At 34.8% G+C, this 26,015-nt stretch overlaps 2 protein-coding genes and 2 long non-coding RNA genes across 4 annotated transcripts; 3 read left to right on the top strand and 1 right to left on the bottom strand.

Moving 5' to 3' along the window:
* The first annotated feature begins 4,292 nt into the window (after window positions 1-4,292).
* LOC125865404 (ribonuclease 3-like protein 2) lies at window positions 4,293-6,786 on the top strand. Its single transcript, XM_049545598.1, has 5 exons — window positions 4,293-4,356; window positions 4,465-4,609; window positions 4,885-4,968; window positions 5,061-5,319; window positions 6,667-6,786. The coding sequence occupies exons 1-5, from the start codon at window positions 4,293-4,295 to the stop codon at window positions 6,784-6,786; spliced, it is 672 nt and encodes a 223-aa protein (XP_049401555.1).
* Window positions 6,787-7,570: 784 nt separating this feature from the next.
* On the bottom strand, window positions 7,571-13,123 carry LOC125864651 (uncharacterized). Its single transcript, XR_007446254.1, has 2 exons — window positions 12,823-13,123; window positions 7,571-7,618 (listed from the first exon to the last, which is right to left on the bottom strand). It is a non-coding gene; the product is annotated as an uncharacterized LOC125864651 (long non-coding RNA).
* Window positions 10,679-14,569, top strand: LOC125864650 (uncharacterized). Its single transcript, XR_007446253.1, has 3 exons — window positions 10,679-10,879; window positions 11,935-12,182; window positions 13,939-14,569. It is a non-coding gene; the product is annotated as an uncharacterized LOC125864650 (long non-coding RNA).
* Window positions 14,570-15,756: 1,187 nt separating this feature from the next.
* On the top strand, window positions 15,757-20,602 carry LOC125864649 (uncharacterized). Its single transcript, XM_049544674.1, has 9 exons — window positions 15,757-16,110; window positions 16,232-16,300; window positions 17,192-17,281; window positions 18,526-18,568; window positions 19,327-19,433; window positions 19,630-19,725; window positions 19,813-20,003; window positions 20,102-20,171; window positions 20,344-20,602. The coding sequence occupies exons 1-9, from the start codon at window positions 15,922-15,924 to the stop codon at window positions 20,440-20,442; spliced, it is 954 nt and encodes a 317-aa protein (XP_049400631.1). The 5' UTR covers window positions 15,757-15,921; the 3' UTR covers window positions 20,443-20,602.
* Window positions 20,603-26,015: the final 5,413 nt, after the last annotated feature.

Below are 26,015 nucleotides of genomic sequence, written 5' to 3'. Positions count from 1 at the left end.
CTTCATGCATTTCATATGGCTTCCGTTGAGACTTTGGTGTAAGCCTTTTCAAAGTCAATGAATGTTATAGGTAAGTCCCTCTTTCTTTGCTGATATTTCTCTATCTAACTCCAGACAAGATATATGAATCTTGTAGTCGATTAGTCGGCGTAAATCTAAACCGATTCTTAATTTTAATAGCAATAAATGCTAGAAAGATGATTGAATTTAACGTGTCCATCTCCCATGTTTAATGAAGTCCTTGATGTTATGATGACTCAAAATTTAACTTAGTTACTAATAAATATGATTTTTTAAAATTTTTAAATATCACATCCTGCATAATTATATTTAATTATTCAATTGGACCATTCTTTGATATTATGATTTTTTATATACTACATTTCTTTTTCATTTTTATTTTAAAATATTTTATTTGAATCGAAATTTAGTAGAATAATCTCTCTACCTTCATAAGGTAAGAGTAAATTTGCTTACACATTATTCTTCTCAAATTTATTTTATGAGTGTTCGCAACAAATTTCCGTAAGGCGCTGAAAATTGCCTGCAAGCAAAATAAATAAAAGAAAAAATGTAATTTTTATTGATGAATCGTTGTGAGTACAATTTTGTTGTTCTCTTGATTCTCTCTCCTAAGCTTCTCCAAGATTCGAGGGTCTTTAGTAGCGTATTTCTTGAATTGTTGGATGATGTAGACGTCCTTGAGATGCTATTGATTTCCAGGAACGTCGGAAAGCGCTTCGTCGTTTCAAGTTGATCTCTGGAAGAACTCCGTTGATCACTCCTTCGAAGAGCTATTTAGTCGATGTAGCTTTCTCCAATTGCAAAATGCTTGTTGAAGAGTTTTCTTGATCCCCTTAGAATGTCATGTCCATCCCCTATTTATAGTTATAGGGGTGGACAAGGTTGCATATGATTGGCCAAAGGATGTCATTTTGACACTTGATACATTGTGATTGGTTCTTGCATTTGACTTGAACTACCACCTCATTTGGACACGTGGTGTCACCCTGTTGGTCTTGGATGCCTAGTCACTGTGACACGTGACATAAGTTTTGGGCTTCAAGGTGAAATGAACCTTTGATTTGAATTTAATAAGATGAACTTATTTATTTGTAAAACCAAAATTAATCATTCAGCCCAAAATGAACATGAATTTAATTCAAATTTTATATGAATTTGATCCAATACAATTTAAGTGTCTACAATGAGATTAAACTGAAATGCAATTATTGTTAATCATCTCCAGTTCTCCACATAGAAAAATGAGAAAGCAAAGGAAAAGTATGGTAGCTTCAATTTGTCATCAATTTATCACATTATAATCTTTGCATTATTCTTCAAAGTATAATGATATATTAGTAGTTTATATAGTTAATTCGTAAATCACATGAGTCACAAATTATATATGCAAAATGGCACATGCAATAATATTATCCATTAAATGTTTATAAAGAAGGAGAACCATTCTAGCATTCATTTAAAAGTGTAATCTAGTGATCAATCAAATAAGTGTAATCACTTTTTTTTTTCCTTTCAAATTTTAGTGAAAGAAAATTGATAAATTCTATTCTATGTTTGAAGATTTTGATGGACAAAATGACGAAAAGTAAAAAAGAAGAAAATTACAAAAGATCATTATTTAATTTTTTGGCTAAATTATCGACACTTATACATACTTACATATTATATATATACTTAGTACTTATTATTACTTTTAAGTTTTAACGTTGGGAGTAATATATATCGGAGTACGTAGGAGAAAAGCAACGTCAAATAAATTTGATTAAACTTATGTAAAATGCTGTTCTGTTTCTAGGCGTGTATTTATTGCTTAACTAGGATAGTTGTATACGTCTGAAGAAGCCATAAAGAACTGCCTATGAAGAAACACTTGTGTGAACTACAAGAAGGCAGGAAAAAAAATAGTATACCCTATGAAGAAACACACATGACAGCCAACAATCGCTACCTCTTGGTCGTCATGTGTGTTTCTTCAGAGGTGTGTATTTACTGCTTAATTAGGACATCCATGTACGTCTGAAGAAGCCACGAAACAGCCGCCTATAAGAAAATACTTGTATGAACAACAAAAAAGCATGAAAAGACGAATATAGCCCTATGAAGAACCACACATGATGACCAAGTGCTTCTTTAGAAGGGTATATTCGTCTTTTGGTGCCTTCTATTTAGAGCCGTCAATATGGGCTAGGCTCGTTGGGCCGGCCTGACCTAACCCGTGATTTGATAGGATTGGGCTACGATTTTTGGAGCCCATTTATTAAGAGGGCTTTTTAGCCCGACCTGAATAAGCCTGCCGATTTGTGGGACTTAAGAAATATGGATAGGGCCGGCCCGTGGGCCAAATAAAAATTAATTAAAAAATAAAAATAAAATAGGGTATTAAAAATAACAAGAGTCTAAACTCAAAATCTGTTTAAAGTTTAAAATATTACAATTCAAATACAAATTATGTTTATAGTTTATGTACTACATAAAGTAAAAGTTCCCTAAAAATTTCAAGGAATCACTACAAAGGTCGTAGCCTACAGAATATTGTCAATTTTTTTGTGTTTTATTATGATAATTGAAAAATAATTCGAGTAATATTTCTATTTAGCTATTTATGTTTTTACTTGAAATCAAATGTAATAAATATTATAAAGATAATTTTGTTTGTGGATTTGACCAACAAGTAGTATAGTAACATTATGTAATATTGTCTTGTCGATTTTTATGATAATATTTTTAAATTATAATTTAATTTTAAAAATTATAAAAACTATACTTTTTTAAAAAAAGGATTGGCCCGGCAAAGCCCGTAGCCCACTTACTTATGCTCTGGACCAACTATTTTTTGGCCCATCCTAAAAATGGGCTAACCTGATCTGGCCCATCAGATTTCAAAGCATGTATGGGTTAGGCCGGATGGGATGAGCCATATTGACAGCTCTACTTCTATTGTTGTTTAGCTTATCGGCGGTGCTTCGTGGCTTCTTCACATATACACATCTGTCCTAATTAAGCACTAAATACACTCCTACAAACAAAACAGCATTCTACGTAGGTTTAATTGGATTTATTTGGCGCTGCTTTTTCCTGCTCCGGTATGNGCCCGTAGCCCACGTACTTATGCTCTGGACCAACCATTTTTGGCCCACCCTAAAAATGAGCTAACCTGACCTGGCCCATCAGATTTCAAAGCATGTATGGGTTAGGTCGGAAGGGGTGGGCCATATTGACAGCTCTACTTCTATTGTTGTTTAGCTTATAGGCGGTGCTTCGTGGCTTCTTCACATATACACATCTGTCCTAATTAAGCACTAAATACACTCCTACAAACAAAACAGCATTCTACGTAGGTTTAATTGGATTTATTTGGCGCTGCTTTTTCCTGCTCCGGTATGTATCTCCTTCCATTGTTAAATTTGCTTCTATTGTGTTCAACTGAGTCCTTCTACTGGTTTGATTTAGATTTCTTCTTTGTGTTTCAATTTTGCTGCTGCGTCGGCTTTATCTCTTTGAACTGAACTTGAGGTAATTCAGTGGCTGATCTGTTTGTCTGTACGAGTTACGCCTGAAAAATCTGTGTACCTTTCTTATTTTGCCTTTTTTTAATTGAAATTTGCTGTTTTATTTGTTTGTTTAATCTTCAATTTGAGTCTGACTGTGTGAATTGAGTATAGCCCGTGGTATGATTATCAGATTTTCCCCCCTCCGGTAGCTCTACAGCTTTTTCCTTTTTTTTCTTCTCCGGGTTTACTTGTCAATAAACTTTGTGTTGACAACAAGATGCACTTGAACAATTTTAATTAACCTTCTATATGTGCAAGCTACTGCGTTAATGAATTGGTGTGAGCTAACTTTTCCACATTTGTGCATTATGCTTCAGCTACAACTACTTATATAATTGGAGGCTACCCTCTTTTCTCATGTTCAACTGGCTGAGGTTGGTTAGTTCAACCAGTTACTTGTTTAATTTGTTTTTTCATGAATTTGATTTCATTTCTCACCCAAATCTAACTACTTTTCCCATGGCTTCTCCTCTGTCTACTACATTTTGTTTGACCTCAATAAACTTGGGCAAAATATCAGAAACAATGATTATTTTATGAAGATATATACAATGAAACATCGAGAATCATTTTTCTCATTTCATGGCCAGTTAATACAATGCAGCTGATGACATCTGAATATACCATGACTTGTTTTTGTTGTTGTTTTGCTCACAGGTGCCATTTCGAGCTTGACTCACACACGACAGTGGTATGCGAATAGCAACGGTCTCGGAAATGTTGGCTGAAAAACTACTATCCATGACAGCCAAAAAAGAATATCAAAATTGTCGTTTTCAAGGTGCACACATAGATAGCACTACAATTAAACAAGCTTCTCTCCGTACTTTCTCCTTACATTACATATGATCCACATCAATCATTGCCAGTTTGCTCATAAGCTTTTCAGACTTAAGCTACAAAATCCGTTATTCCCAAAAGCTTGGCACACTGATTTTCTCATCCTGCCCTGAAAAGAAGCCCTCAACATCTGCGCTCCTCAGCAAGGGAACTAAGAAGCAAAAATTCGAACCACCCACTCATACGAAGAAACAGTAATTAGCATTTTACATTTTTGAACTACTTATTCCATAATTTGTTTGTTCTCTTACAATACCACATAGGTAGCAGAAAAACCATAGTTGAGTGCGGCCAAAATTCAGTCACATGGTTTGACATGTATAGCTGAATTTTGATTGCCTATACCAACGTCTTATAATCAGCCGCCTCAATGAAGTTTCTCCCTTTTTGTGTAAATGACAGTTCTATGTCTCCGGTGTAGAATGTGCAGTTGCGAGTGAATTTGTTGTTGCACTTTTTTCTGATACAGGTCAGTTTTTTTCCCCGGGAAAGCACAGTCTCCGTGCGTGCTCGTTCCGCCAGAGAATTGCGCGGTGGTGACCGACGGAAATAGGTTGCGTTGCTCCCACCGAAGGAAGAAGTTACAAACATGGTGATATCACTAAGGGCAATGGGAGAGTTATTGAAGTATTGATTTACGAACAGGAAGCTCCTAGAAAATGCTCTTACTCACTCTTCCTGTCCTAATTCAGCTTCTAATTACCAGCGACTTGCGTTCATCGGCAACGCCGCTCTCGGCTTAGCTATTTCCAGTTATTTCTTCGTGACTAACCCTGACGTTGACTGTGGTAAGCTAACTGACCTCTCCATTGCCGATGTGAGTACGGAAAAACTTATTAGAGCTGCTGTCCGGCACGACCTCTATAAGTGCCTCAGCCGTGATTCGGCAATCCTCGATGAGAAGGTACATACGAGTATTTAACTTATATGCATCTACTTCACATTGTTGTGTAGTTTACGTTTTGTTGTATTTTCTCCTTCCGTCCCAAAATAGTTGTGGCTTTTGAGAGTCAATTTGACTAATCTTTGGAGCTAAATTGGATTGCAATAATTTGATTTTTTAAAATTGAAATTTAGATATTCCTAAGATATACATACAATACTATGTCGCAATTCCTCTTATATCAATGTGGTGAAAAGATATGTCGTTAAATGTTGGTCAAAGTTCATATATTTCACAATTGAGAAGCGGATAGTGACAAGTATCTGGGGGCGTTGGGAGTAACTATCAAAGTATTTATATAAGCATATAATAAAGAGTGTTTACAAGTAAACATTTCAATAAAAGTTAAGACAAATCCACCTAGTGATGGTACTGGTCAGATATTGACCTCTGTCTCGTATGTTAATGTTCAAAAATTGGGTAAAAAGCATAAATAACCCCTCGAGAATAGGGTGTAAAGGAATGCCCGTAATGTTAAAGCATGGAATAGGCTGTTTTGGATAAGTTTGGGAGGGTAATTTTGTGTATTTTTTTCTTCAAATATTAATTACATGAAGGGAGGGGAAATGACAATTTTACCTTTTGAAATCATAAGAGGAGGGTAGACATGCCATCCATCCCTTTTACACTTTAAGGNATGCCCGTAATGTTAAAGCATGTAATAGGCTTTTTTGGATAAGTTTGGGAGGGTAATTTTGTGTATTTTTTTCTTCAAATATTAATTACATGAAGGGAGGGGAAATGACAATTTTACCTTTTGAAATCATAAGAGGAGGGTAGACATGCCATCCATCCCTTTTACACTTTAAGGTCTTTAAAAATGTATATATAACTAGATGAATGCTCAAAGTACAGTTTGACCATCTAAATTGTAAAAGACTCCTCCACTTTAGAGTGCAACTTTTTTTTTTTATAGAAGTAATCAAAGCATAAAATATGAACTTGGGAGAACTCCTCCCAATTACTATATAGATTGCTCATGTAAGCAAGTTCCCAAAAATTACGAAATGTATTAATCTGAAAAGTTCTTGGTTTGGCTGGTCTAGTTCGGCAGTTGCATCTTATCCAATATGTATGTCCATTTTGTTTCCTTTTGTAAATATTCGAACTTCTAAGGCCGTACTTGTTTCAATAGTGAAGATTCCAGTTAACCGTTGCATATGACACTTAATTTTCCTTTGGTAACAGTGTGTAATTGCGCATTTCTTGGCACCAGATTGTCAAACTGATTACAATAGTTCCTATGTGGAATTGTAATAGAGGAGACTTTGAATTTAAGTGAAGAAGTTCGTGATAATAATGCAACAGGAGGAGGAGATGGAGTTCTACGGAGGAATGATAAAAGCACCAAAGGTCCTTGCAGACATTGTGGAGTCCATAATGGGGGCTGTATATTTGGATTGTGGCTTTGATGTGAACGATGTCTAGGTGGTCAGTTTCTTTTTTACTATTTAAGTTTGTTCTGGCCAATTAATTTTATGAAAACTCTCTTTTCCTTATCCTTTCTAGTTTCTGGATTTAGAATACCAATGTATCAATCAACTATGCCTCAATCCCAGTTAGTTAGGTTGGCTATACAAATTCTCTATATCTATTACTCTAGATTTCTATNNTTTTACTATTTAAGTTTGTTCTGGCCAATTAATTTTATGAAAACTCTCTTTTCCTTATCCTTTCTAGTTTCTGGATTTAGAATACCAATGTATCAATCAACTATGCCTCAATCCCAGTTAGTTAGGTTGGCTATACAAATTCTCTATATCTATTACTCTAGATTTCTATTATAACTTGAAAATGTGATTATGTGGAATCAAAGAGTTGAGTCTTTCAGGCCTATTGGCTTTTAATAAGTGCTTCTAAATTACAGCGTCAACGTTAGTGTACAAGGGGTTTTAACTGTTATTTATCGAACCTGTTTTCATGTAAAGCTAGTTATGCTTGTATACTTTGCATCAAACTGACTCAAGCCATACCCCTGTTTAATGTTTGGTGACTTTTGCTGCAAGCTCAGTGATGTCTGAGTAGTCATTTTGTATGCTTGTTAATTTTTAGAGGCAAAACTTTTTTCCTCTAGTAATGTTTTTAACGTGTCATTCTACAATTGTTGAATGAAATGATTAAAAGGTATTCCTAAAACAAAATTTTCAATTGTGATTTTTTTGGTATTTTATTGAAACTCTTCTTGCAATTAAATTTTGTGCTTGTCCTAAGAATGTCACTTTTAAGCACATGTAAATTTTGCTAGCTTTTTCGGCGCAACCTTATTTATGTAATAGATTCCATTTTGGACATGGCTAGAGATTTGCACAATTTTAATTTTGACACTCTAGATTAGTGCTTCCACAATCCTTTTATAATATTTGCCCTTGTAGAAAAAGGTAATGTATGTGTGTGAGAGAGAGAAGGTGACCGTTTGAAATTTGAATTTCTTTTGCCTGAAGAACAATCTCATATTTGGGTTTCGTCTCATTGAAAATAAAATTGGGAAGGGAAGAAGTGATGAAGTTCAGAATCTCATCATCATAGAAAGAGTTATTTTAACTGAGCCAATATGATTGGTTTTGATAAAACATACAACCACCTATTTGTAGTAGTTTTTGTTTACCATCTATGTTGGGCCCAGGCATAGAAACCATTAATTTGAGATTGGATTTAAATGACATACTAGTTTCTCCTCCTAGTGGCCATATTTTCTTTCGGGGTTAATGTCTCCTTGAAAAGTAGGCTCCATCTTTTCATTTACATACACCGACTACAAAAAAGCACATTAGAATTCTATTTTGGGATATTCCTTGTATATTTAATTCCAACTTTTACCCCAAATCATTTAATTCCATTTTCCCCACCTTGGATAAAGCAACCCAACATATACAATGAAATGACATAAATTGACTAGTTTCCATTATTGAAAAGACAACCTTGCAATGAGCTGAATATATATTACAACAAGGGACGTGACCTGCAACCCATGGGCCAATGTAGGACTAGCTCCCACTCGCTCCCCAGCTGGAAATTTCACCAACCTCTTTTATCATCCTAGAATCTTAAAAGATGTGGAAAAAAACTAGGACTCTACAAGACATTTTTGAATTTTAACCATTTGAATTCCTCCGTAATCCCAATTGAAAGACCATTAAGATGTTTCCTTAATAACTTTGTTGTAAAAGGTCACTCAAATGCTTTCTTTTATTCCTAGCTTTTAATAGTGCAGTGTGAAGCATAGGTAATGAGTTATTACTGTAGAAATGTGTGTGTGAACATACAAATGAAATGCTAGAATTATCGTGTGGAGTGGTAATTTAGCTTCATGTGCATATTAGAGATGAGATAAACTCTAGAATTACAATGGACACTACTCAAAATACCTGTAGGAGTGCAACGATAGTACCAAATTAGTGCCACAACAAGGGGGCCAAGTCCGGGAAAAGTGACTTGTTCTGGAAAAGGAAAACAAAGGCGATAAGTATATTTAGGTAACTCTTAATTCTATTTAGTAGAATAACAAAATGGTACTCAATCCAAAATGTCAAAGTAAACCTCTAAAGTGAGAAGAATTAAAACCTTGAAAATCTCTAGAAGAGCGTTTTCACGAAGATTAGGGTTGCAAAGAACAAACACAAGTTGTTCAGCGGATTGCATTTTGCGATCCTTATTGGGCGGTGCTCCGACGCTGAAAGACGATGATGACATACCACCTCCTCCTCCGAAGTTGCCGACACCGACGGAGAAAGATTGACATAAGTTTGCCATTCTAAAGCTTTAATTGAATGTTTTTATCTTTTTCGTCCTTTCGCTTATCCTACTTTCTTTTCTCTCATTTTTCTTTTGTTTCTGAACTAAACAAAGACAGAATTCACCGTGAATTTTATCTTTGTTTAGTTCGGGCAAAAAAAAAGAGAGAAAATAAAGTATAGTTAGTGAAAGGACAAAAAAGATAAAACATTCAATTGAGGCTTTAGAATGGCAAACCTACCTCAATCTTTCTCCGTCGGTGTCGGCAGCTTCGGAGGAGGAGCTGGTATGCCGTCACTGTCTTCCAGTGCCGGAGCACCCCCAATAAGGATCGCAAAATGCAATTCGTTGAACAACTTGTGCTGGTTCTCTGCGACCTTAATCTTCGTGAAAACGCTCTGCTGGAGCTTTTCAAGGTTTATTCTTCTGACTTTGGAGGTTTGCTTTGACATTTTGGTTTGAGTATCATTTTGTTATTCTGCTAAATAGAATTAAGATTTACCTAGATATATTTATTACCTTTGTTTTCCTTTTGACAGAAGGAGTTGTTCCCGGATTTGGCCCCCTTGTTGTGACACTCATTTGGTACTATTGATGCACTCCTACAAGTATTTTGAGTAGTGTTCCATGGTAATTCTAGAGTTTATCACATTTCTCAGATGCACTTGAAGCTAAAGTACCACTCTTAATGGAATAAAAGGAAGCATCTAAGTGACATTTTACGACAAACAACAACAACAACATACCCAGTGAAATCCCACAAAGTGGGGTCTGGGGAGGGTAAAGTGTACGCAGACCTTACCACTACCTCGTGGAGATAGAGAGGCTGTTTCCGGTGGACAAAGCTATCAAGAATTTTTTTTAATGCTTTTTCAATTGGAGTTACTGTGAATTATTCACAAAATGTCCTGTAAAGTCCTAGCTTTTATCCCCTTAATATCTTGTAGATTCTTAGGATGATTAAATAGGTTTGTAAAATTTCTGGCTAGGGAGGGGAGTGGGAGCTAGTCCCACATTGGCCCATGGGGTACTTCCCTTGTTGTATTTTGTACTGGGCTCATTGCAAGGTTGTATTTCCAATAATGAAAACTAGACAATATGTTATTTTCATTGTTTATGTTGGTTTGCTTTATCATTGTCTGGAATAAAATGATTTGGAAACAAAAATACATGGAAAGTCTCAAAATAGAATTTCGATTTGCTTTTCTATATTTGTTTTGATGTAGATGGAGCCAAAACCCCACTTCGAGGAGACATTAACCCAAAAAAGGGAAGTATTAACTTCAGGAGGAGAATTTTTTCTGTCATTTAAATCTAATTTCAATTTAACTGCTTTTGTGTCTTAGCCCAACTTAGATGGTAAGCAGAAGCTACTATCTCATATATGTAGGTAGTTGTATGCTTTGTTAGAACCAATATTACTGGTTCATTAAAAAAGGCATACAATTTGAATATACAAATGTATCTATATATATGTATGATATTTTAAATTGAAATTGTAAAACACAGATTCAAATACAAAGAGAGTGAATGAAGTAGTGATTTAAGAACAGGAAGCTCTTACTCAATCTTCCTGTCCTAATTCAGCTTCTAATTACCAGCGACTCGCGTTCATCTGCAACGCCGCTCTCGGCTTAGCTATTTCTTCGTGACTTACCCTGACGTTGACTGTGGTAAGCTAACTGACCTGTCTGCTGCCGATGTGAGTACGGAAAAACTTGTTAGAGTTGCTGTCCGGCACGGACTCTACAAGTGCCTTAGCCGTGATTCAGCAATCCTCGATGAAAAGGTACATACTAGTATCTAACTTATATGATCTACTTCATATTGTTGTGTAGTTTAAGTTTTGTTGTATTTTCTCCTTCCATCCCAAATTAGTTGTGGCTTTTGGCTTTTCGAGAGTCAATTTGACTAATCTTTGGAGCTAAATTGGATTGCAATAGTTTAATTTTTTAAAATTGAAATTTGGATATTCATAAGATAGACATACAATACTATAAGTTGCAATTCATCTTATATCAATGTGGTGAAAAGATATATCTTTAAATGTTGGTCAAAGTTGATATATTTCACAGTCGAGAAGCGGATAGTGACAAGTATTTCGAGGGCGTTGGAAGTAACTATCAAAGTATCTATATAAGCATATAATAGACAGTGTATACAAGTAAATATTTCAATAAAAATTAAGACAATACCCCTAGTGATGGCACTGGTCAGATATTGACCTCTGCCTCGTATATTAATGTTCAAAAATTGGGTAAAAAGCATAAATAACCCCTCGAGAATAGGGTGTAAAGGATTGCCGTTAAAGTTAAAGCATGCAATAGGCCTTTTTGGATAAGTTTAGGAGGGTAATTTTGTGTATTTTTTTTCTTCAAATATTAGTTAAATGAAGGAATTGAAATGACAATTTTACCTTTTGAAATCATAAGAGGAGCGTAGACATGCCACCCTTTTACACTTTAAGGTCTTTAAAAATGTATATATAACTAGATGAATGTTCAAAGTATAGTTTGACCATCTAAACTATAAAAGACTCCTCCACTTTAGAGAGTAACTAGCTTTATAGAAGTAAGCAAATCATAAAGTATGAACTTGGGAGAACTCCTCCCAATTACTATATGGATTGCTCATATAAGCAAGTTCCCAAAAATTACGAAATGTATTAATCTAAAAAGTTCTTTGGTTTGGCTAGTCTAGTTCGGCAGTTGCATCTTATCCAATATGAGTGTCCATTTTGTTTCCATTTGTAAGTCTTCGAACTTCTAAGAGCTGTACTTGTTTCTAATAGAGAAGATTCCAGTTAGCCATTGCATATGACACTTAATTTTCCTTTGATAACAGTGTGTAATTGCACATTTCATTGGCACTAGATTGTCAAACTGATTACAATAGTTCCTATGTGGAATTGTAATAGAGGAGACTTTGAATTTGATGTAAGTGAAGGAGCTCGTGATAACAGTGCAACAGGAGGAGGAGATGGAGTTCTACGGAGGAACAATAAAAGCACCAAAGCTCCTTGCAGACATTGTGGAGTCCATAATGGGGGCTGTATATTTGGATTGTGGCTTTGATGTGAATGATGTCTGGTGGTCAGTTTCTTTTTACTATTTAAGTTTGTTCGGGCCAATGATCTTATGAAAACTCTCTTTTCTTTATCCTTTCTGTATTTCGAGTACCAATGTATCAATCAACTATGCCTCAATCCCCAATTAGTTAGGTTGGCTATACGAATTCTCTATATCTATTCCTCTAGATTTCTATTATAACTTGAAACGTGATTATGTGGAATCAAAGAGTTGAGTCCTATTGGCTTTTAGTAATTGTTTCTAATTTACAACGTCAACGTTAGTGTACAAGGGGTTTTAACTGTTATTTATCGAACCTATTTTCATGTAAAGCTATTTATGCTTGTATACTTTGCATCAAACTGACTCGAGCAATACTACTGTTTAATGTTTGGTGACTTTTGCTGCAAGCTCAGTGATGTCTGAGTCATTATGTATGCTTGTTAATTTTTAGAGGCAAAACTTTTTTTTCCTCTAGTAATGTTTTTAACGTGTTATTCTCCAATTGTTGAATGAAATGAATAAAAGGTATTCCTAAAACAAAATTTTCAATTGTGATTTTTTTGGTATTTTATTGAAACTCTTCTTGCAATTAAATTTTGTGCTTGTCCTAAGAATGTTACTTTTAAGCAAATGTAATTTTTGCTGTCTTTTTCGGTGCAACCTTATTTATGTAATAGATTCCATGTTGGACATGGTTAGAGATTTGCACAATTTTAATTTGGACTCTCTAGATTAGTGTTTCCACAATCCTTCTATAACATTTGCCCCTGTAGATAAAGGTGATGCATGTGTGTGATTGAGAGGTCATTGTTTGAGATTTGACTTCCTTTTACATGAAGAACAATCTCATATTTGGATTTCGTCTCATTAAAAATAAAATTGGGAAGGGAAGAAATGATGAAGTCCAGAATCTCATCATCTTAGAAAGGGTTATTTTTAGTGAACCAATCATATTGGTTCTGATAAAACATACAACCACCTATTTATAGTAGTTTTTGTTTACCATCTATGTTGGGCCAAAGCACAAAAACAATTAATTTGAGATTAGTTTTAAATGACATAATAGTTTCTTTACCTAGTGGCGATATTTTCTTTCGGGGTTAATGTCTCCTCGAAAAGTAGGCTCCATCTGTTTCATTTACATACACCAACTACGAAAAAGCACATTGGGATTCTATTTTGGGACATTCCTTGTATATTTAATTTCTACTTTTACCCCAAATCATTTTATTCCATTTTTCCCGCCTTGGATAAAGCAACCCAACATATACAATGAAATGACATAAATTGACTAGTTTCCATTGTTGAAAAAACAACCTAGCATTGAGCTGAGTATAAATTACAACAAGGGATGCGACGTGCAACCCGTGGGCCAATGTAGGACTAGCTCCCACTCCATCCCCAGCCAGAAATTTCACAAACCTCTTTTATCATCCTAAGACTCTTTAAAGATGTGGAAAAAAAAAACTAGGACTCTACAAGACATTNTGAAAAAACAACCTAGCATTGAGCTAAGTATAAAGTACAACAAGGGATGTGACGTGCAACCCGTGGGCCAATGTAGGACTAGCTCCCACTCCATCCCCAGCCAGAAATTTCACAAACCTCTTTTATCATCCTAAGACTCTTTAAAGATGTGGAAAAAAAAAACTAGGACTCTACAAGACATTTTGAATTTTAACTGAATTCCTCCGTAACCCCAATTGGAAGGCCATTAAGATGTTTCCTTAATATCTTTGCTGTAAAAGGTCACTCAAATTCTTTCTTTTATTCATAGCTTTTAAAGGTGCAGTGTGACGCATTGGTAATGAGTTATTACTGAAGAAATGTGTGTATGAACAGGCAAAAGAAATGCTAGAATTACCGTATGGAGTGGTACTTTAGCTTCATGTGCATATGAGAGATTAGATAAATTCTAGAATCACAATGAAACACTACTCAAAATACATGTAGGAGTGCAACGATAGTACCAAATGAGTGCCACAACAAGGGGGCCAAATCCGGGAAAAGTTCCTTCCTTTGGAAAAGGAAAACAAAGGCAATAAGTACATGTAGGTAAATCTTAATTCTATTTAGTAGAATAACAAAATAATACTCAATCCAAAATGTCAAAGTAAACCTCTAAAGTGAGAAGAATAAAAACCTTGAAAAGCTCTAGAAGAGTGTTTTCACGAAGATTAGGGTTGTAGAGAACAAACACAAGCTGTTCAGTGGATTGCATTTTGTGATCCTTATTGGGCGGTGCTCCGGCGCCGAAAGACGATGATGACATGCCACCTCCTCCTCCGAAGCTGCCGACATCGACGGAGAAAGATTGAGGTAAGTTTGCCATTCTAAAGCCTCAATTGAATGTTTTTATCTTTTTCAACCTTTCACTTATCCTACTTTATTTTCTCTCATTTTTCTTTTGATTCCAAATTGAACAAAGACAAAATTCACCGTGAATTTTAAAACTGCGGCACCATAAATGACCAAAGCATGCCATTCACGTGTTAATGCCATCTAGGAGCATTTCATAGTAATTTTCAAGATTGATTTGATCTTTATTTTTTTCGGAATAAAACCAATTACACATAAGGAAGTACGATACCTTTGGAACCAATTACACATATGGCAACACTTGTCACGTCTAGAACTTTTCATAGTTTTTGGTGCAGTGTGAGAAGACAACACCAGAACTTTTGGATGAGGTAAGAATAATTAGATATGAGCTTCACTAGAGTTATGTTTTAAACAACAATAAAAAAAAACTACTAGAATATATTTCACTAGATTGTCTTAGATATTTTTATAATTTTAAAGAATTAGTAATTTATAATATTAGTGGGACCATATATTTATATAGGAATTTTCTAAAAATATATTATCTTAAATCACTGATATATTTCACTACTCGAGTCGGGATCAGAGAAAAATATTATCTTAAAGAGTTTATTAATTGATCGGGTATTAATTTGAAGAGTTTTTACTATATCTACGTATTGTGTCTATAAGTGCATTGGTCTAAAGCAAGAAAAATGTTTTTAACTTTTACAACCTGGAGGAATGTGACGAGCATTTTTGATCAAATTGTTTTAAGGTGCATGAGTCCAAGCACGGGTTGGGCTACCATTGATATGATGATAAATTGACATGTACAAGTTACATTAGAAAATGACTAGTATATTTTATTATGATCGCCCTCATTGATTATATCAAATCTAACCTAGTTAATAGAAAACAATAGGAAAAATTATCATTTTAATTAGTTTTTATGCCAAAGAAATTGAACTCCAAGTCGATCTAAAAAAAAGAATATATGATTCATGATTCAACAAATCTCAAAAATCTTCTTTTTGTCTTCAATTACATCAGAAAATGACTTGTGAATTTCATTAATGATCCTCTTCATTGATTATCAACAAATTCCATCATTAATAAATATAGTTTCTTAAACATAGATCAAAGATCAAATCTAATCACAATTATTAGAAAAATAATATGAAAACTACTTTTTATTTTAATTAGGTTTTATTTCGAAAAATCTAAAGACCATATCAAACTTGAAAATTACTATGGAATGCTCCCAATTGACATTAACACGTGTTTGGTTCATTAATGGTGCCGCGGTTGTAAATAAAACAATGAATTTTATTTATCAAAATTATCCAACGGTGAATTTTGTCTTTATTCAATTCAGGAAAAAAAGAAAAAAGACAGAAAATAAAGTAGGGTAAGTGAAAGGATAAAAAAGATATAAACATTTAATTGAGGCTTTAGAATGACAAACCTACCTCAATCTTTCTCCGTTGGTGTTGGCCGCTTCGGAGGAGGAGGTGGTATGTCGTCATCGTCTTCCAACTCCGGAGCACCCCCCAATAAGGATTGCAAAATGCAATCCGTTGAACAACTTGTGCTTGTTCTCTGCGACCCTAATCTTCGTGAAAACGCTCTTCTAGAGCTTTTCAAGGTTTATTCTTCTCACTTTAGAGGTTTCTTTGACATTTTGGATTGAGTATCATTTTGTTGTTCTGCTAAATAGAATTAAGATTTACCTAGATATACTTAATGCCTTTGTTTTCCTTTTCCAGAAGGAGTTGTTCCCGGATTTGGGCCGCTTGTTGTGGCACTCATTTGGTACTATCGCTGCACTCCTACAGGTATTTTGAGTAGTGTTCTATTGTAATTCTAGAGTTTATCTCATCTCTCAGATGCGCATGAAGCTAAAGTACCACTTTGCACTGATTATCTACTTTGCACCATTAAAAGTTAAGAATAAAAGGAAACATCTACATGACCTTTTACAACAAAGCTATCAAGAAAACATCTTAATGGTTTTTCGTTTGGGGTTACTGGGAATTTCAAATGTTTAAAATTGAAAATGTCCTGTAGAGTCCTAGCTTTTACCCCCTTAACATCTTGTAGATTCTTAGGATGATTAAAGAGGTTTGTGAAATTTCTGGCTAGGGAGGGAGTGGGAGCTAGTCCCACATTGGCCCATGGAGTACTTCCCTTGTGAAATTTTCATTGTTTATGTTTGATTGCTTTAGCATTGTCTGGAATAAAATGATTTGGGGTAAAAATTGGAAACAAAAATACTGGGAAAGTCTCAAAATAGAATTTTGATTTGCTTTTCCATATTTGTTTTGATGTAAATGGAGCCAAAACCCCACTTCGAGGAGAATTAACCCAAAAAAGGAAAATATCACTTCTAGGAGGAGAAATTTTTCTGTCATTTAAATCTAATCTCAATTTAACTGGTTTTGTGTCTTAGCCCAACTGAGATGGTAAACAGAAGCTACTATATCATATATGTAGGTAGTTGTATGCTTTGTCAGAGCCAATATTATTGGTTCATTAAAGTAACTTTTTCTACCATCATGAGAATTGAGATTCCGGACTTTATTCTCTCAATTATTTCATTCGTATTTCTTGAATTTCTATTGTAGACATTTTCTGTTCAACTATTTGTTTCTTATTTCTTAAACTTATAGTGTGGAAGTTCCTGGCTGTTTCTATAAGTTTGTTATCGTTAATTTTCACGTTTGCAGGAAATAGTTTCTATCTACCCTGGTTTGTCGTCGCCATGCCTGGCTCCTGCACAATCCAATAGAGTTTGTAATGCAATAGCACTTCTACAGGTATATTAACTTCGTTTTGTTGTGGACTTTTTCATAGTGTTTCTTGATACAGTTTCTATTATTCATTCTTGTTGGTGATGTTAAAGTAATGAGTTATTGTCAAGAGAGGTATAGAAAATTGGATATATTTCGGTTGTGCTAAATGTATCAAGAGAGGTGGATGGTGAATGCAACAAACTGGAATGTGTTAGTAGGGAAGTAGTTTACCTTTTATCTCTTTCTTGGAGCATGACAAGTATCACTTCCAAATATCTGTTGTTAGTTGTTACCATTGTTTAAATGCTTTAAGATGCCTCTGTTGTTTAGGTTTTTTGCTGGTCAAGGTCAAATTTTCTATCCCTTCTATTGAAATAGTTTCTTATTGCTTTCTATTTTGCAGTCTGTAGCCTCTCATCCTGACACCACAAAGTCGTTCCTCAATGGTGAAGATTCTCTTCTCTCTCTCTCTTTTTTTTTTTTTTAAAGTTCTCATATCTGTTTGTCAATGGCAATAAGCTTGGCCTCTTTTGGTATACAACAAAGGCCTTTTCTGACAGTACTTTTGGGTGGAATGTTGTTGGAATGCTAGAAAATTGTTGCCTTTGTTGATTTGCAGTTGCTTGTGCATGCAAATTCTTTTCCATTACAATGACAGGGACACAAAAATCTCAACACTTCTCATAGTTGCATCTCTTAAATCTTATTCTGCCGGCACTTGCTTAGTATCATATTTTCACTTAAATTAAACTCTTATTTACTTGTCAAAAAGAATTCCACAGCTACAAGTCAAGAATAAGATCCAAATTGTATCAAATTAATGCCACCCTGCATTTGTTTGATACATCTTTGGACGAGAATTTGAATTTGATTTACACATGAAGACATTATACTTGGATTTATCTTATCCACTACTTGTAGAAAAAAAATAAAATTATACTTGGGTTTTATTTTCCTCGGAATGCATGACTATAAAGTAATAATGACCGCTCGTCCTTGATAGTCACTGATGTCCATAAAGATGGAAGAAATGAAGATTACATGTGTGTCCNTGGATGGTGAATGCAACAAACTGGAATGTGTTAGTAGGGAAGTAGTTTACCTTTTGTCTCTTTCTTGGAGCATGACAAGTATCACTTCCAAATATCTGTTGTTACCATTGTATAAATGCTTTAAGATGCCTCTGTTATTTAGGTTTTTTGCTGGTCAAGGTCAAATTTTCTATCCCCTTCTATTGAAATAGTTTCTCATTGCTTTCTATTTTGCAGTCTGTAGCCTCTCATCCTGACACCAGAAAGTCGTTCCTCAATGGTGAAGATTCTCTTCTCTCTCTCTTTTTTTTTTTTTTTTAAGTTCTCATATCTGTTTGTCAATGGCAATAAGCTTGGCCTCTTTTCCATTACAATGACAGGGACACAAAAATCTCAACACTTCTCATAGTTACATGTCTTAAATCTTATTCTGCCGGCACTTGCTTAGTATCATATTTTCACTTAAATTAAACTCTTATTTACTTGTCAAAAAGAATTCCACAGCTACAAGTCAAGAATAAGATCCAAATTGTATCAAATTAATGCCACCCCGCATTTGTTTGATACATCTTTGGACGAGAATTTGAATTTGATTTACACATGAAGACATTATACTTGGATTTATCTTATCCACTACTTGTAGAAAAAAAATAAAATTATACTTGGGTTTTATTTTCCTCGGAATGCATGACTATAAAGTAATAATGACCGCTCGTCCTTGATAGTCACTGATGTCCATAAAGATGGAAGAAATGAAGATTACATGTGTGTCCTTAGGTTTATTGAAGCGCTGCAACACAAGAATGTTGTCTTAGATAACTACCCCTGCCCTATATTATTCATGTAAAATGCTTTGTAACCTTCATAAACTTAATATGTACGTCCAAAAAAAAATCAAATAAATGGACGTCATAATCATGATGTGTTCTTGAGATTTTGATCGACTTTTGAGTGATGATAGTTGTAATTGTAATCCATCATATTTGTGATATTTGGTTTCCTTTGAATAGACCCTTCTAACAGTTTTCTACTTTTCAGCAAAAATTCCTTTGTATTTGTACCCCTTTCTTAACACAACAAGCAAGTCGACACCCTTTGAATATTTGAGGCTTGCAAGCTTAGGTGTCATATGTGCCCTTGTGAAGGTAATATGTCTACTGTATTTCATGCGTCTCTTCTTCTACTTCCATTGTCAGTATAAAGATTTTATTCATGATCATATCTACTGGTAATGACATGAGAAGGAAACCGTGATTAGTTAAAATTTTAGGAGCTATATGCTATTCTTTACCTATTTAATCAATTATTGTTCTAAAGCTTAAATGCACTTTGTTTGCACAGGTAGATGACACTGAAGTTATCAGTTTCCTTATTTCAACAGATATAATTCCGAAGTGCTTGTGCGCGATGGAGATGGGATGTGAACTATCAAAAACAGTTAGTGCTTCCCCAAAACCAATTTCCAGTTACATCCTCCCTTGACTTGATTAGATTTTCATGCATCTAATTTATTCATGCTGACAGGTTGCGACTTTCATTGTGCAAAAAATCCTTCTAGATGATGTGGGTCTGAATTACGTATGTGCCATATCTAAAACTTTTTTCGAAGTAATCCAAGTTTTAGGGAATATGGTGGGTGCACTTGCTGAACAACCTTCATCAAGATTGTTGAAACACATAATCCGGTGCTATCTTCGTTTGTCAGATAATCCAAGGTTGGTTTTCTGTATATCACCATCCCGGATTTCCTTTCAGCCCTTTTCGATCTTTCTGTTTCTGTGAGGCTAAAGGTGATGTGTTTGGCTTATGGCAGGGCTTGTCAGGCACTGAAATTTTTTCTTCCCAATATGCTTAGAGATAACACCTTCAGCAGTTGTCTTCGTGTACGTAATATTTGGCAATATAATTAGCTCCACCCCCACCCCCACCCCCACCCCACCCCTCGCAGGGCTTCTGCCTCAGTGATCATGCAATATTCTTCTTTTTCTTTTTGGCATTAGAATTTTTTCTTTTTTTTTTCCAACCATGACTGGTTTTGTCGTGTTATGTTATCAGGAGAATTCAATGGCGAGGAGTTGGCTGCTACAATTGCTCCTTAACGTTAATGGGAGTCGGGTTGCTCCACAGGCTGGAGGATTTGATCATATGCTGTGATCTGAATTCATACATATGGATCTTTTGTTGATGTATTTAATGATCATACTTAAGAATGCATATCTGCACTCATATTTATTTATGTAGTGCATTTTATATAAGTGGATAATTATTGGGAGATTAAGAATATTATTGGACCTTTAGTAAGCCTTTTCTCTTTGGGAAAAAAACACTTGTATTACAAAAAAAAAAAGAAGGAAACTATTATAAGCGGCTACCTACTTATTTTCCTACCTTCCTGTTTTTAACTACTAATTCACGTTTATTGCTTGATACTATCAAAAAGTATATATATGCTCTAATTGTATCAAAGAGGAAGTAGTGTATCAAGAAAATATTATTCAGTTACTTCTTGATAGTTGATACCATCAGAGTATAAAGATTGCTTGATATTGGATACATGTATCTGAATAATTGCATCTCCTATCTTCTTTTATTTGAAATTGTGATACACATATATTATATGGTACTAAAAATTGATAAATGTATGCTCTGAAATTGTTATATGTTGCTATATAAAAAAAAGAGAGTATAAAACGCGAATACACAATGTACCTATAGATATATATGATAAGTCAAATTTAAATTGTAAAATACAAATATATTGTGAAACATAGATACAAGTACAAAGAGAGTGAAGCATTTTTCAAATTTTAGTATAGGTAAAGAATACTGAATAATTTTATCTTATAAATTACCTATAGTGTGAAAGGTAAAAGAAAGAAAATCACAAAAAAAAAAAAAAGAGAAGAAAAAAAGACAAGTACAGTAGAGATAAAAAAATACTATAAATAGTATGCCTATATTCCTTCAGGCATTTGCACTTTTTTGATACAGCTCAGTTTGTTTTCCCCCGCGATAGCACTTTTACATTCAAAATACATGCAATCGCCGGAGAATTGCGGATGGTTGCCGACGCAAATAGGTTACCGCCGTCGCCGGAGGAAGAAATTACAAACACGACGACATCAGTAAGGGCAATGGAAGAGCTATTGAAGTATCGGTTTAGGAACACGAAGCTTCTGGAAGAAGCTCTTACTCACTCTTCTAAGGAATTACCAGCGGCTCGCTTTCGCCGGCGACGCCACTCTCGGCTTAGCTATTTCGAGTTGTTTGTTCGTGACTTACCTTGACGTTGACTTTGGTAAGCGTACTGACCTCCACGCTGCCAATGTAAGTACGGAAAAGCTTGCTAAAGTTGCCGTCCGGCACGGCCTCTACAATTACCTCCGCGGCGATTCGGCAATCCTCGATGAAAAGGTACATTATAGATTTATCTATCATTAACTGATTCTTCACATTGTTATGTAGTTTAAGTTTTGTTGTTGCATAATAGTTGTAGCTAAGTTGGATTACATTAGTTTGATATTTTAAAATTAATATTTGGATATTCAATACATATGCGAAAAGTACTATTAAGTTGCAAATATTCTCATATTAATAAATGTTGTGGTCAAAGTTCATCCTTACTTAAAAAAGTTTTGTTGTCCCAAAATAGTTGTCACTTTTCACTTTTCGAGAGTCGATTTGACTAATTTTTGGAGCTAAATTGGATTAGATTAATTTAGTTTGTTAAAGTTAAAGTTTAGATATTCAAAAGATATACGAAAAAGTATAAGTTGCAAATCTTCTCGTATCAATATGTTGAAAAGATACATCTTAAAACATTGGTTAAAGTTCATATAGTTTAAGTTTTAAACTATTAAGAAGCGGATAGTGACAAGTATTTTGGGATTAAGGGATTATCTATCAAGTGCAGAGGTATGTATTAAGCATTTGTCTGGGTGATCAGTCTCCTTTTTTACTATTTAAGTTTGTGCTGGCCAAGGATCTTATAGCTCTCTTTTCTTTTTCCTTTCTGGATTTAGAGTACCAATGTATCAGTTAACTATGCCTCAATCCCAACTAGTTAGATTGTCTATACAAGTTCTCTATATTTATTCCTCTAGATTTCTATTATAACTTGCAAATGTAGTTATGTAGATTAAAGAGACGAGTCTCACAGACTTATTGTCTATTAGTAAATAGTAAGTGCTTAGAATTTACAAGGGATTTTAACTGTTATTGATAGAACCCGCTTTCATGCAAAGCTAGTTATCCCTGTAAACTTTGCATCAAACTGGCTCAAGCTATACTCCTGTTTCAATGTTTTGGTGAATTTTGCTGCAAGACGAGTGATGTCTGAGTAGTCATTAAGCATGCTTGCTAGTTATCATAGGTAAAACTTTTTTCCTCTAGACATGTTTTGTATGTGTTATTCTCCAATTGTTGAAAGAAATGATTAAGATGTATTCCAAAACAAAATTTGCAGTTGTGATTTTTTTTTGGTATTTTAATTAAACTCTCGTTCTTGCAATAATTTCTGAACTTGCGACATGGTAAATGCATGTGTTTCGTATGGGAAAGATTTTCATTTGGTAATTCTTTCTGAGTTTGTTTGTCTCAGTATCCAGATGCTGCCATGTTTTTTCTGTTTATGTTGCAGTCACGTTAAATGTATGAAATTGGTTTCATTATTGTTTGCTTCCTGATGGTTGCAGAGTAGAGAAAGAGATAGGTCCTGCTCATGATAGGAGGTTTATATGCTCTGTGCAAATTAGAATCGCTGAAGGCATGCTTTTTGTGATGGGAGACGAGAAGTCACGAGTAAAAAAAGCAGAGAATTCAGCAGCTTTAACAATGATCAGGAGTTTGCAGGAATCCAAGTTAAGTTGATTTGTACGTAGTTCCATGTTCCAATTCCAGGACGAAACAGACAGCAGGGGACAGTGCAACTTGGAAGTAAAGCTTACTCAGGTTCTCTCTCGATTCATGCAATAATCATCTTTGGTTGCTGCAAAGTGAATATAGGAATACAATGTTAAGCCCCACTTAAGAAAACAGATAGCAGAAGAGAGTACACCAGTTACTATATGATAGTGTAAAAGACACCAGGACCTACATCATAGCGGACTGAGCTCTGGCCAATTCAGATTAAAACTTTTCTATGAAGCTCTTTACATAAATACCATATTAGAAAATGAGCATTGGGCCTAGAGCAACCCCAAAAGTTAGCTCATGAAGTGAGGATTTCCCAATACCATATAAGAAGACTAATTTCCCTTACCACAACTGGTATTGCACTCTAACACTAAATGTGTAGGATTCATGATCTTTTAAGTGCAAAAGTAAGACACGATCGCTCCATATCTTCCGACATAGTTAATTAATACTTGTATATCTATGTTCCGCGTCTACAAGTGCATTGGTCTAAAGCAGGAAAAAGGTTCTTTTACATTGAAAAGAACATTGAGAAATATGTGGTGTATGACAAGAACATTTCAAGCAAATTGTCTTAAGGTGCATGAGTCCAAGCACAGGTGGGGCTCCAAAAGTTGACGATGTTCTGTTGCTAATCGTTACAATCCCTTGTTATGGATCTAGCTATGGGACGTTGCAAGACAAAGTCAGAGTTAATGTTGAGTGAATTAGCAGTCTGGAAAAAGGTTTTCTTATTTCTACGTTTGAAGTACTCAAAACCTTGATTAATTTTCTGCTTATTATTTCACTGATTCAAATAACACTAAATACAACACTGATGGATTAACCACCCATCTGAAAACAAGGAAATAACTTCCTACTACAACTAAAATGAGAAAGTGGAGGAATAACCTCCTTACTACAACAACTACTACACAACAATAGGAAAAATAAATAACTTAAAAGCTGAAGTAATCTACTGCAAACAACTGCTACAGAGAAATAAAAAATAAATAACTTATAAGCTGAAGTAATCTACCTTCTAATTTCCTTAAATCTTCCATGTGTAAACCATTGGTAGACTAAAGGGGTGCTAACAATCAGTCATTTTACAATTTGTAATAGATACCTTATCTTATCGTACTAATAAAGAATTGTAGATTGTTGTCAATCCAGTTATAAAGAATCAGACTTAATCCCTTATAAGTAACCTGATAATATCTTCAGAAAAATTAGCGAAGTGAGACATGAATACAAGTTGCAAAAGTTTGACCAACTTTTTTAGAATGATTTGCCATCTTGGTCATAAGTGTATGTAGAAATATACTTTGTATTATTTTAGAGAGCATACTTTTACTATATAATTATATGTTCAACACCTACTATATAATACATAAAATTTGCACTCACTGTCATAAAAGAATAGTGAGATGCAGTGACTCTAGATCCAGCCCTTCTAGCAAAAAAAAAAAAAAAAAGAGATATGATGTATGCTAAGAATTGTACCAATTGAATTTGGCATATTAATAAAGAACAAGGATTTCCTTAATCAAAAAGCTGCTTTGTCATAGAAATCATGAAGCCTCTTCCATGAGTCTTCTCTCTGTATCTTCAATTGCTTGTAGAAGTTACCGATGAATGTCTCTGCTTTATAAAATAGCTCCTGCTTACTGATCAGCTGATCCCCAACTTCCTCCCTTTCAGTATATTTTTCTTCCTTAATGATCTCTTCTGCTTCACCAATCTCCTCATCACCAGTACCCCCTATGAAAAACAAGCTTGGCATTGAAGGGCACTTCTTCACTAGTGCCTGCTCATGTACTTCTGCAACACCAATAATTTTCTCTGAAGCACATTTTTCAACCACTTTACTGGTATTTTTCTTAGTAGTAATCAGAAGCGAGCTCTCTAAGCTCGCTACATGATCATATTTAGCTTTAGGGGCAGTTTCTTGATGTTCACTAGTTCCAATAGAGGGGAGAAAAGCTATCCCTGGAGTAGTCATGTTATGTTGTTTTTGGGTGACGATGCTGTTTGTTGAAGGTAATTTCTTGTCATATGGAGACTTGGAGAAGAAGGAAATGAGACCAGCTTCAGCTCCTAGTGAAATGATGAGAACGTGAACAATGAAATAGAGGTAAGTTGTTCTTACTGATGTGGATAATAGAGGGGTGATGATAAGAAGGGCAGCTATGATGAGTAGAAGCTTTAGAACTTGTGATATCTTGATCATGTCCATGGATATTGTTTTCCTATGCAGTTTGATGGATGTAAAGATGTTGCTGCTAGGAGCAGAAATGCGGTTTTTCAGTTAGATAGTGTAGTAGTGGAGCTTAAGAAAAATATGTATGGGACTACTTTAGATTTATAAGGAAGATATTGAAGAGAAGAAAAATGGAAATTAAGTTGGTTGCCTCCCGTAGAAATGGAACTTGGACCTAACTCAAGTTAGGAAGTTAAGTCATGTTGTAAGTGTCAGGTTAGTTTGTCGAGCAAGAGTTTGCATTTTTATCTTGATGGAGATTGTCCAAGACCATATAAGAAGACAAGTAACTCATCCCTCAACCTCAAACAATGTGTGATACTTTAACCCCCACCCACCCCACCTTGACCGCATGCCCAATCCCAACATTTGGAGTTTGGACAGGATAACATGGGACCGAATGTTGGGACATACAATTACAGTGACTTAGCTCTGATACCATGTGAAAAATGGATATTGTGCTAGCTCAATCTCAAAAGTTAGCTCGTAATGTGAGGATTGTTCAAAACCGAGGTCGACGCTTAACAAAAGAGAATATTCCTATGTTATATTTATCCGATTGTTTTTGATT

This window comes from Solanum stenotomum, chromosome 5, assembly GCF_019186545.1.
Source record: "Solanum stenotomum isolate F172 chromosome 5, ASM1918654v1, whole genome shotgun sequence".
Taxonomy (NCBI): Eukaryota; Viridiplantae; Streptophyta; class Magnoliopsida; order Solanales; family Solanaceae; genus Solanum; species Solanum stenotomum.
The sequence above is the reverse complement of the archived record's forward strand: the minus strand, read 5'-3'. Positions and strand labels throughout refer to the sequence as shown.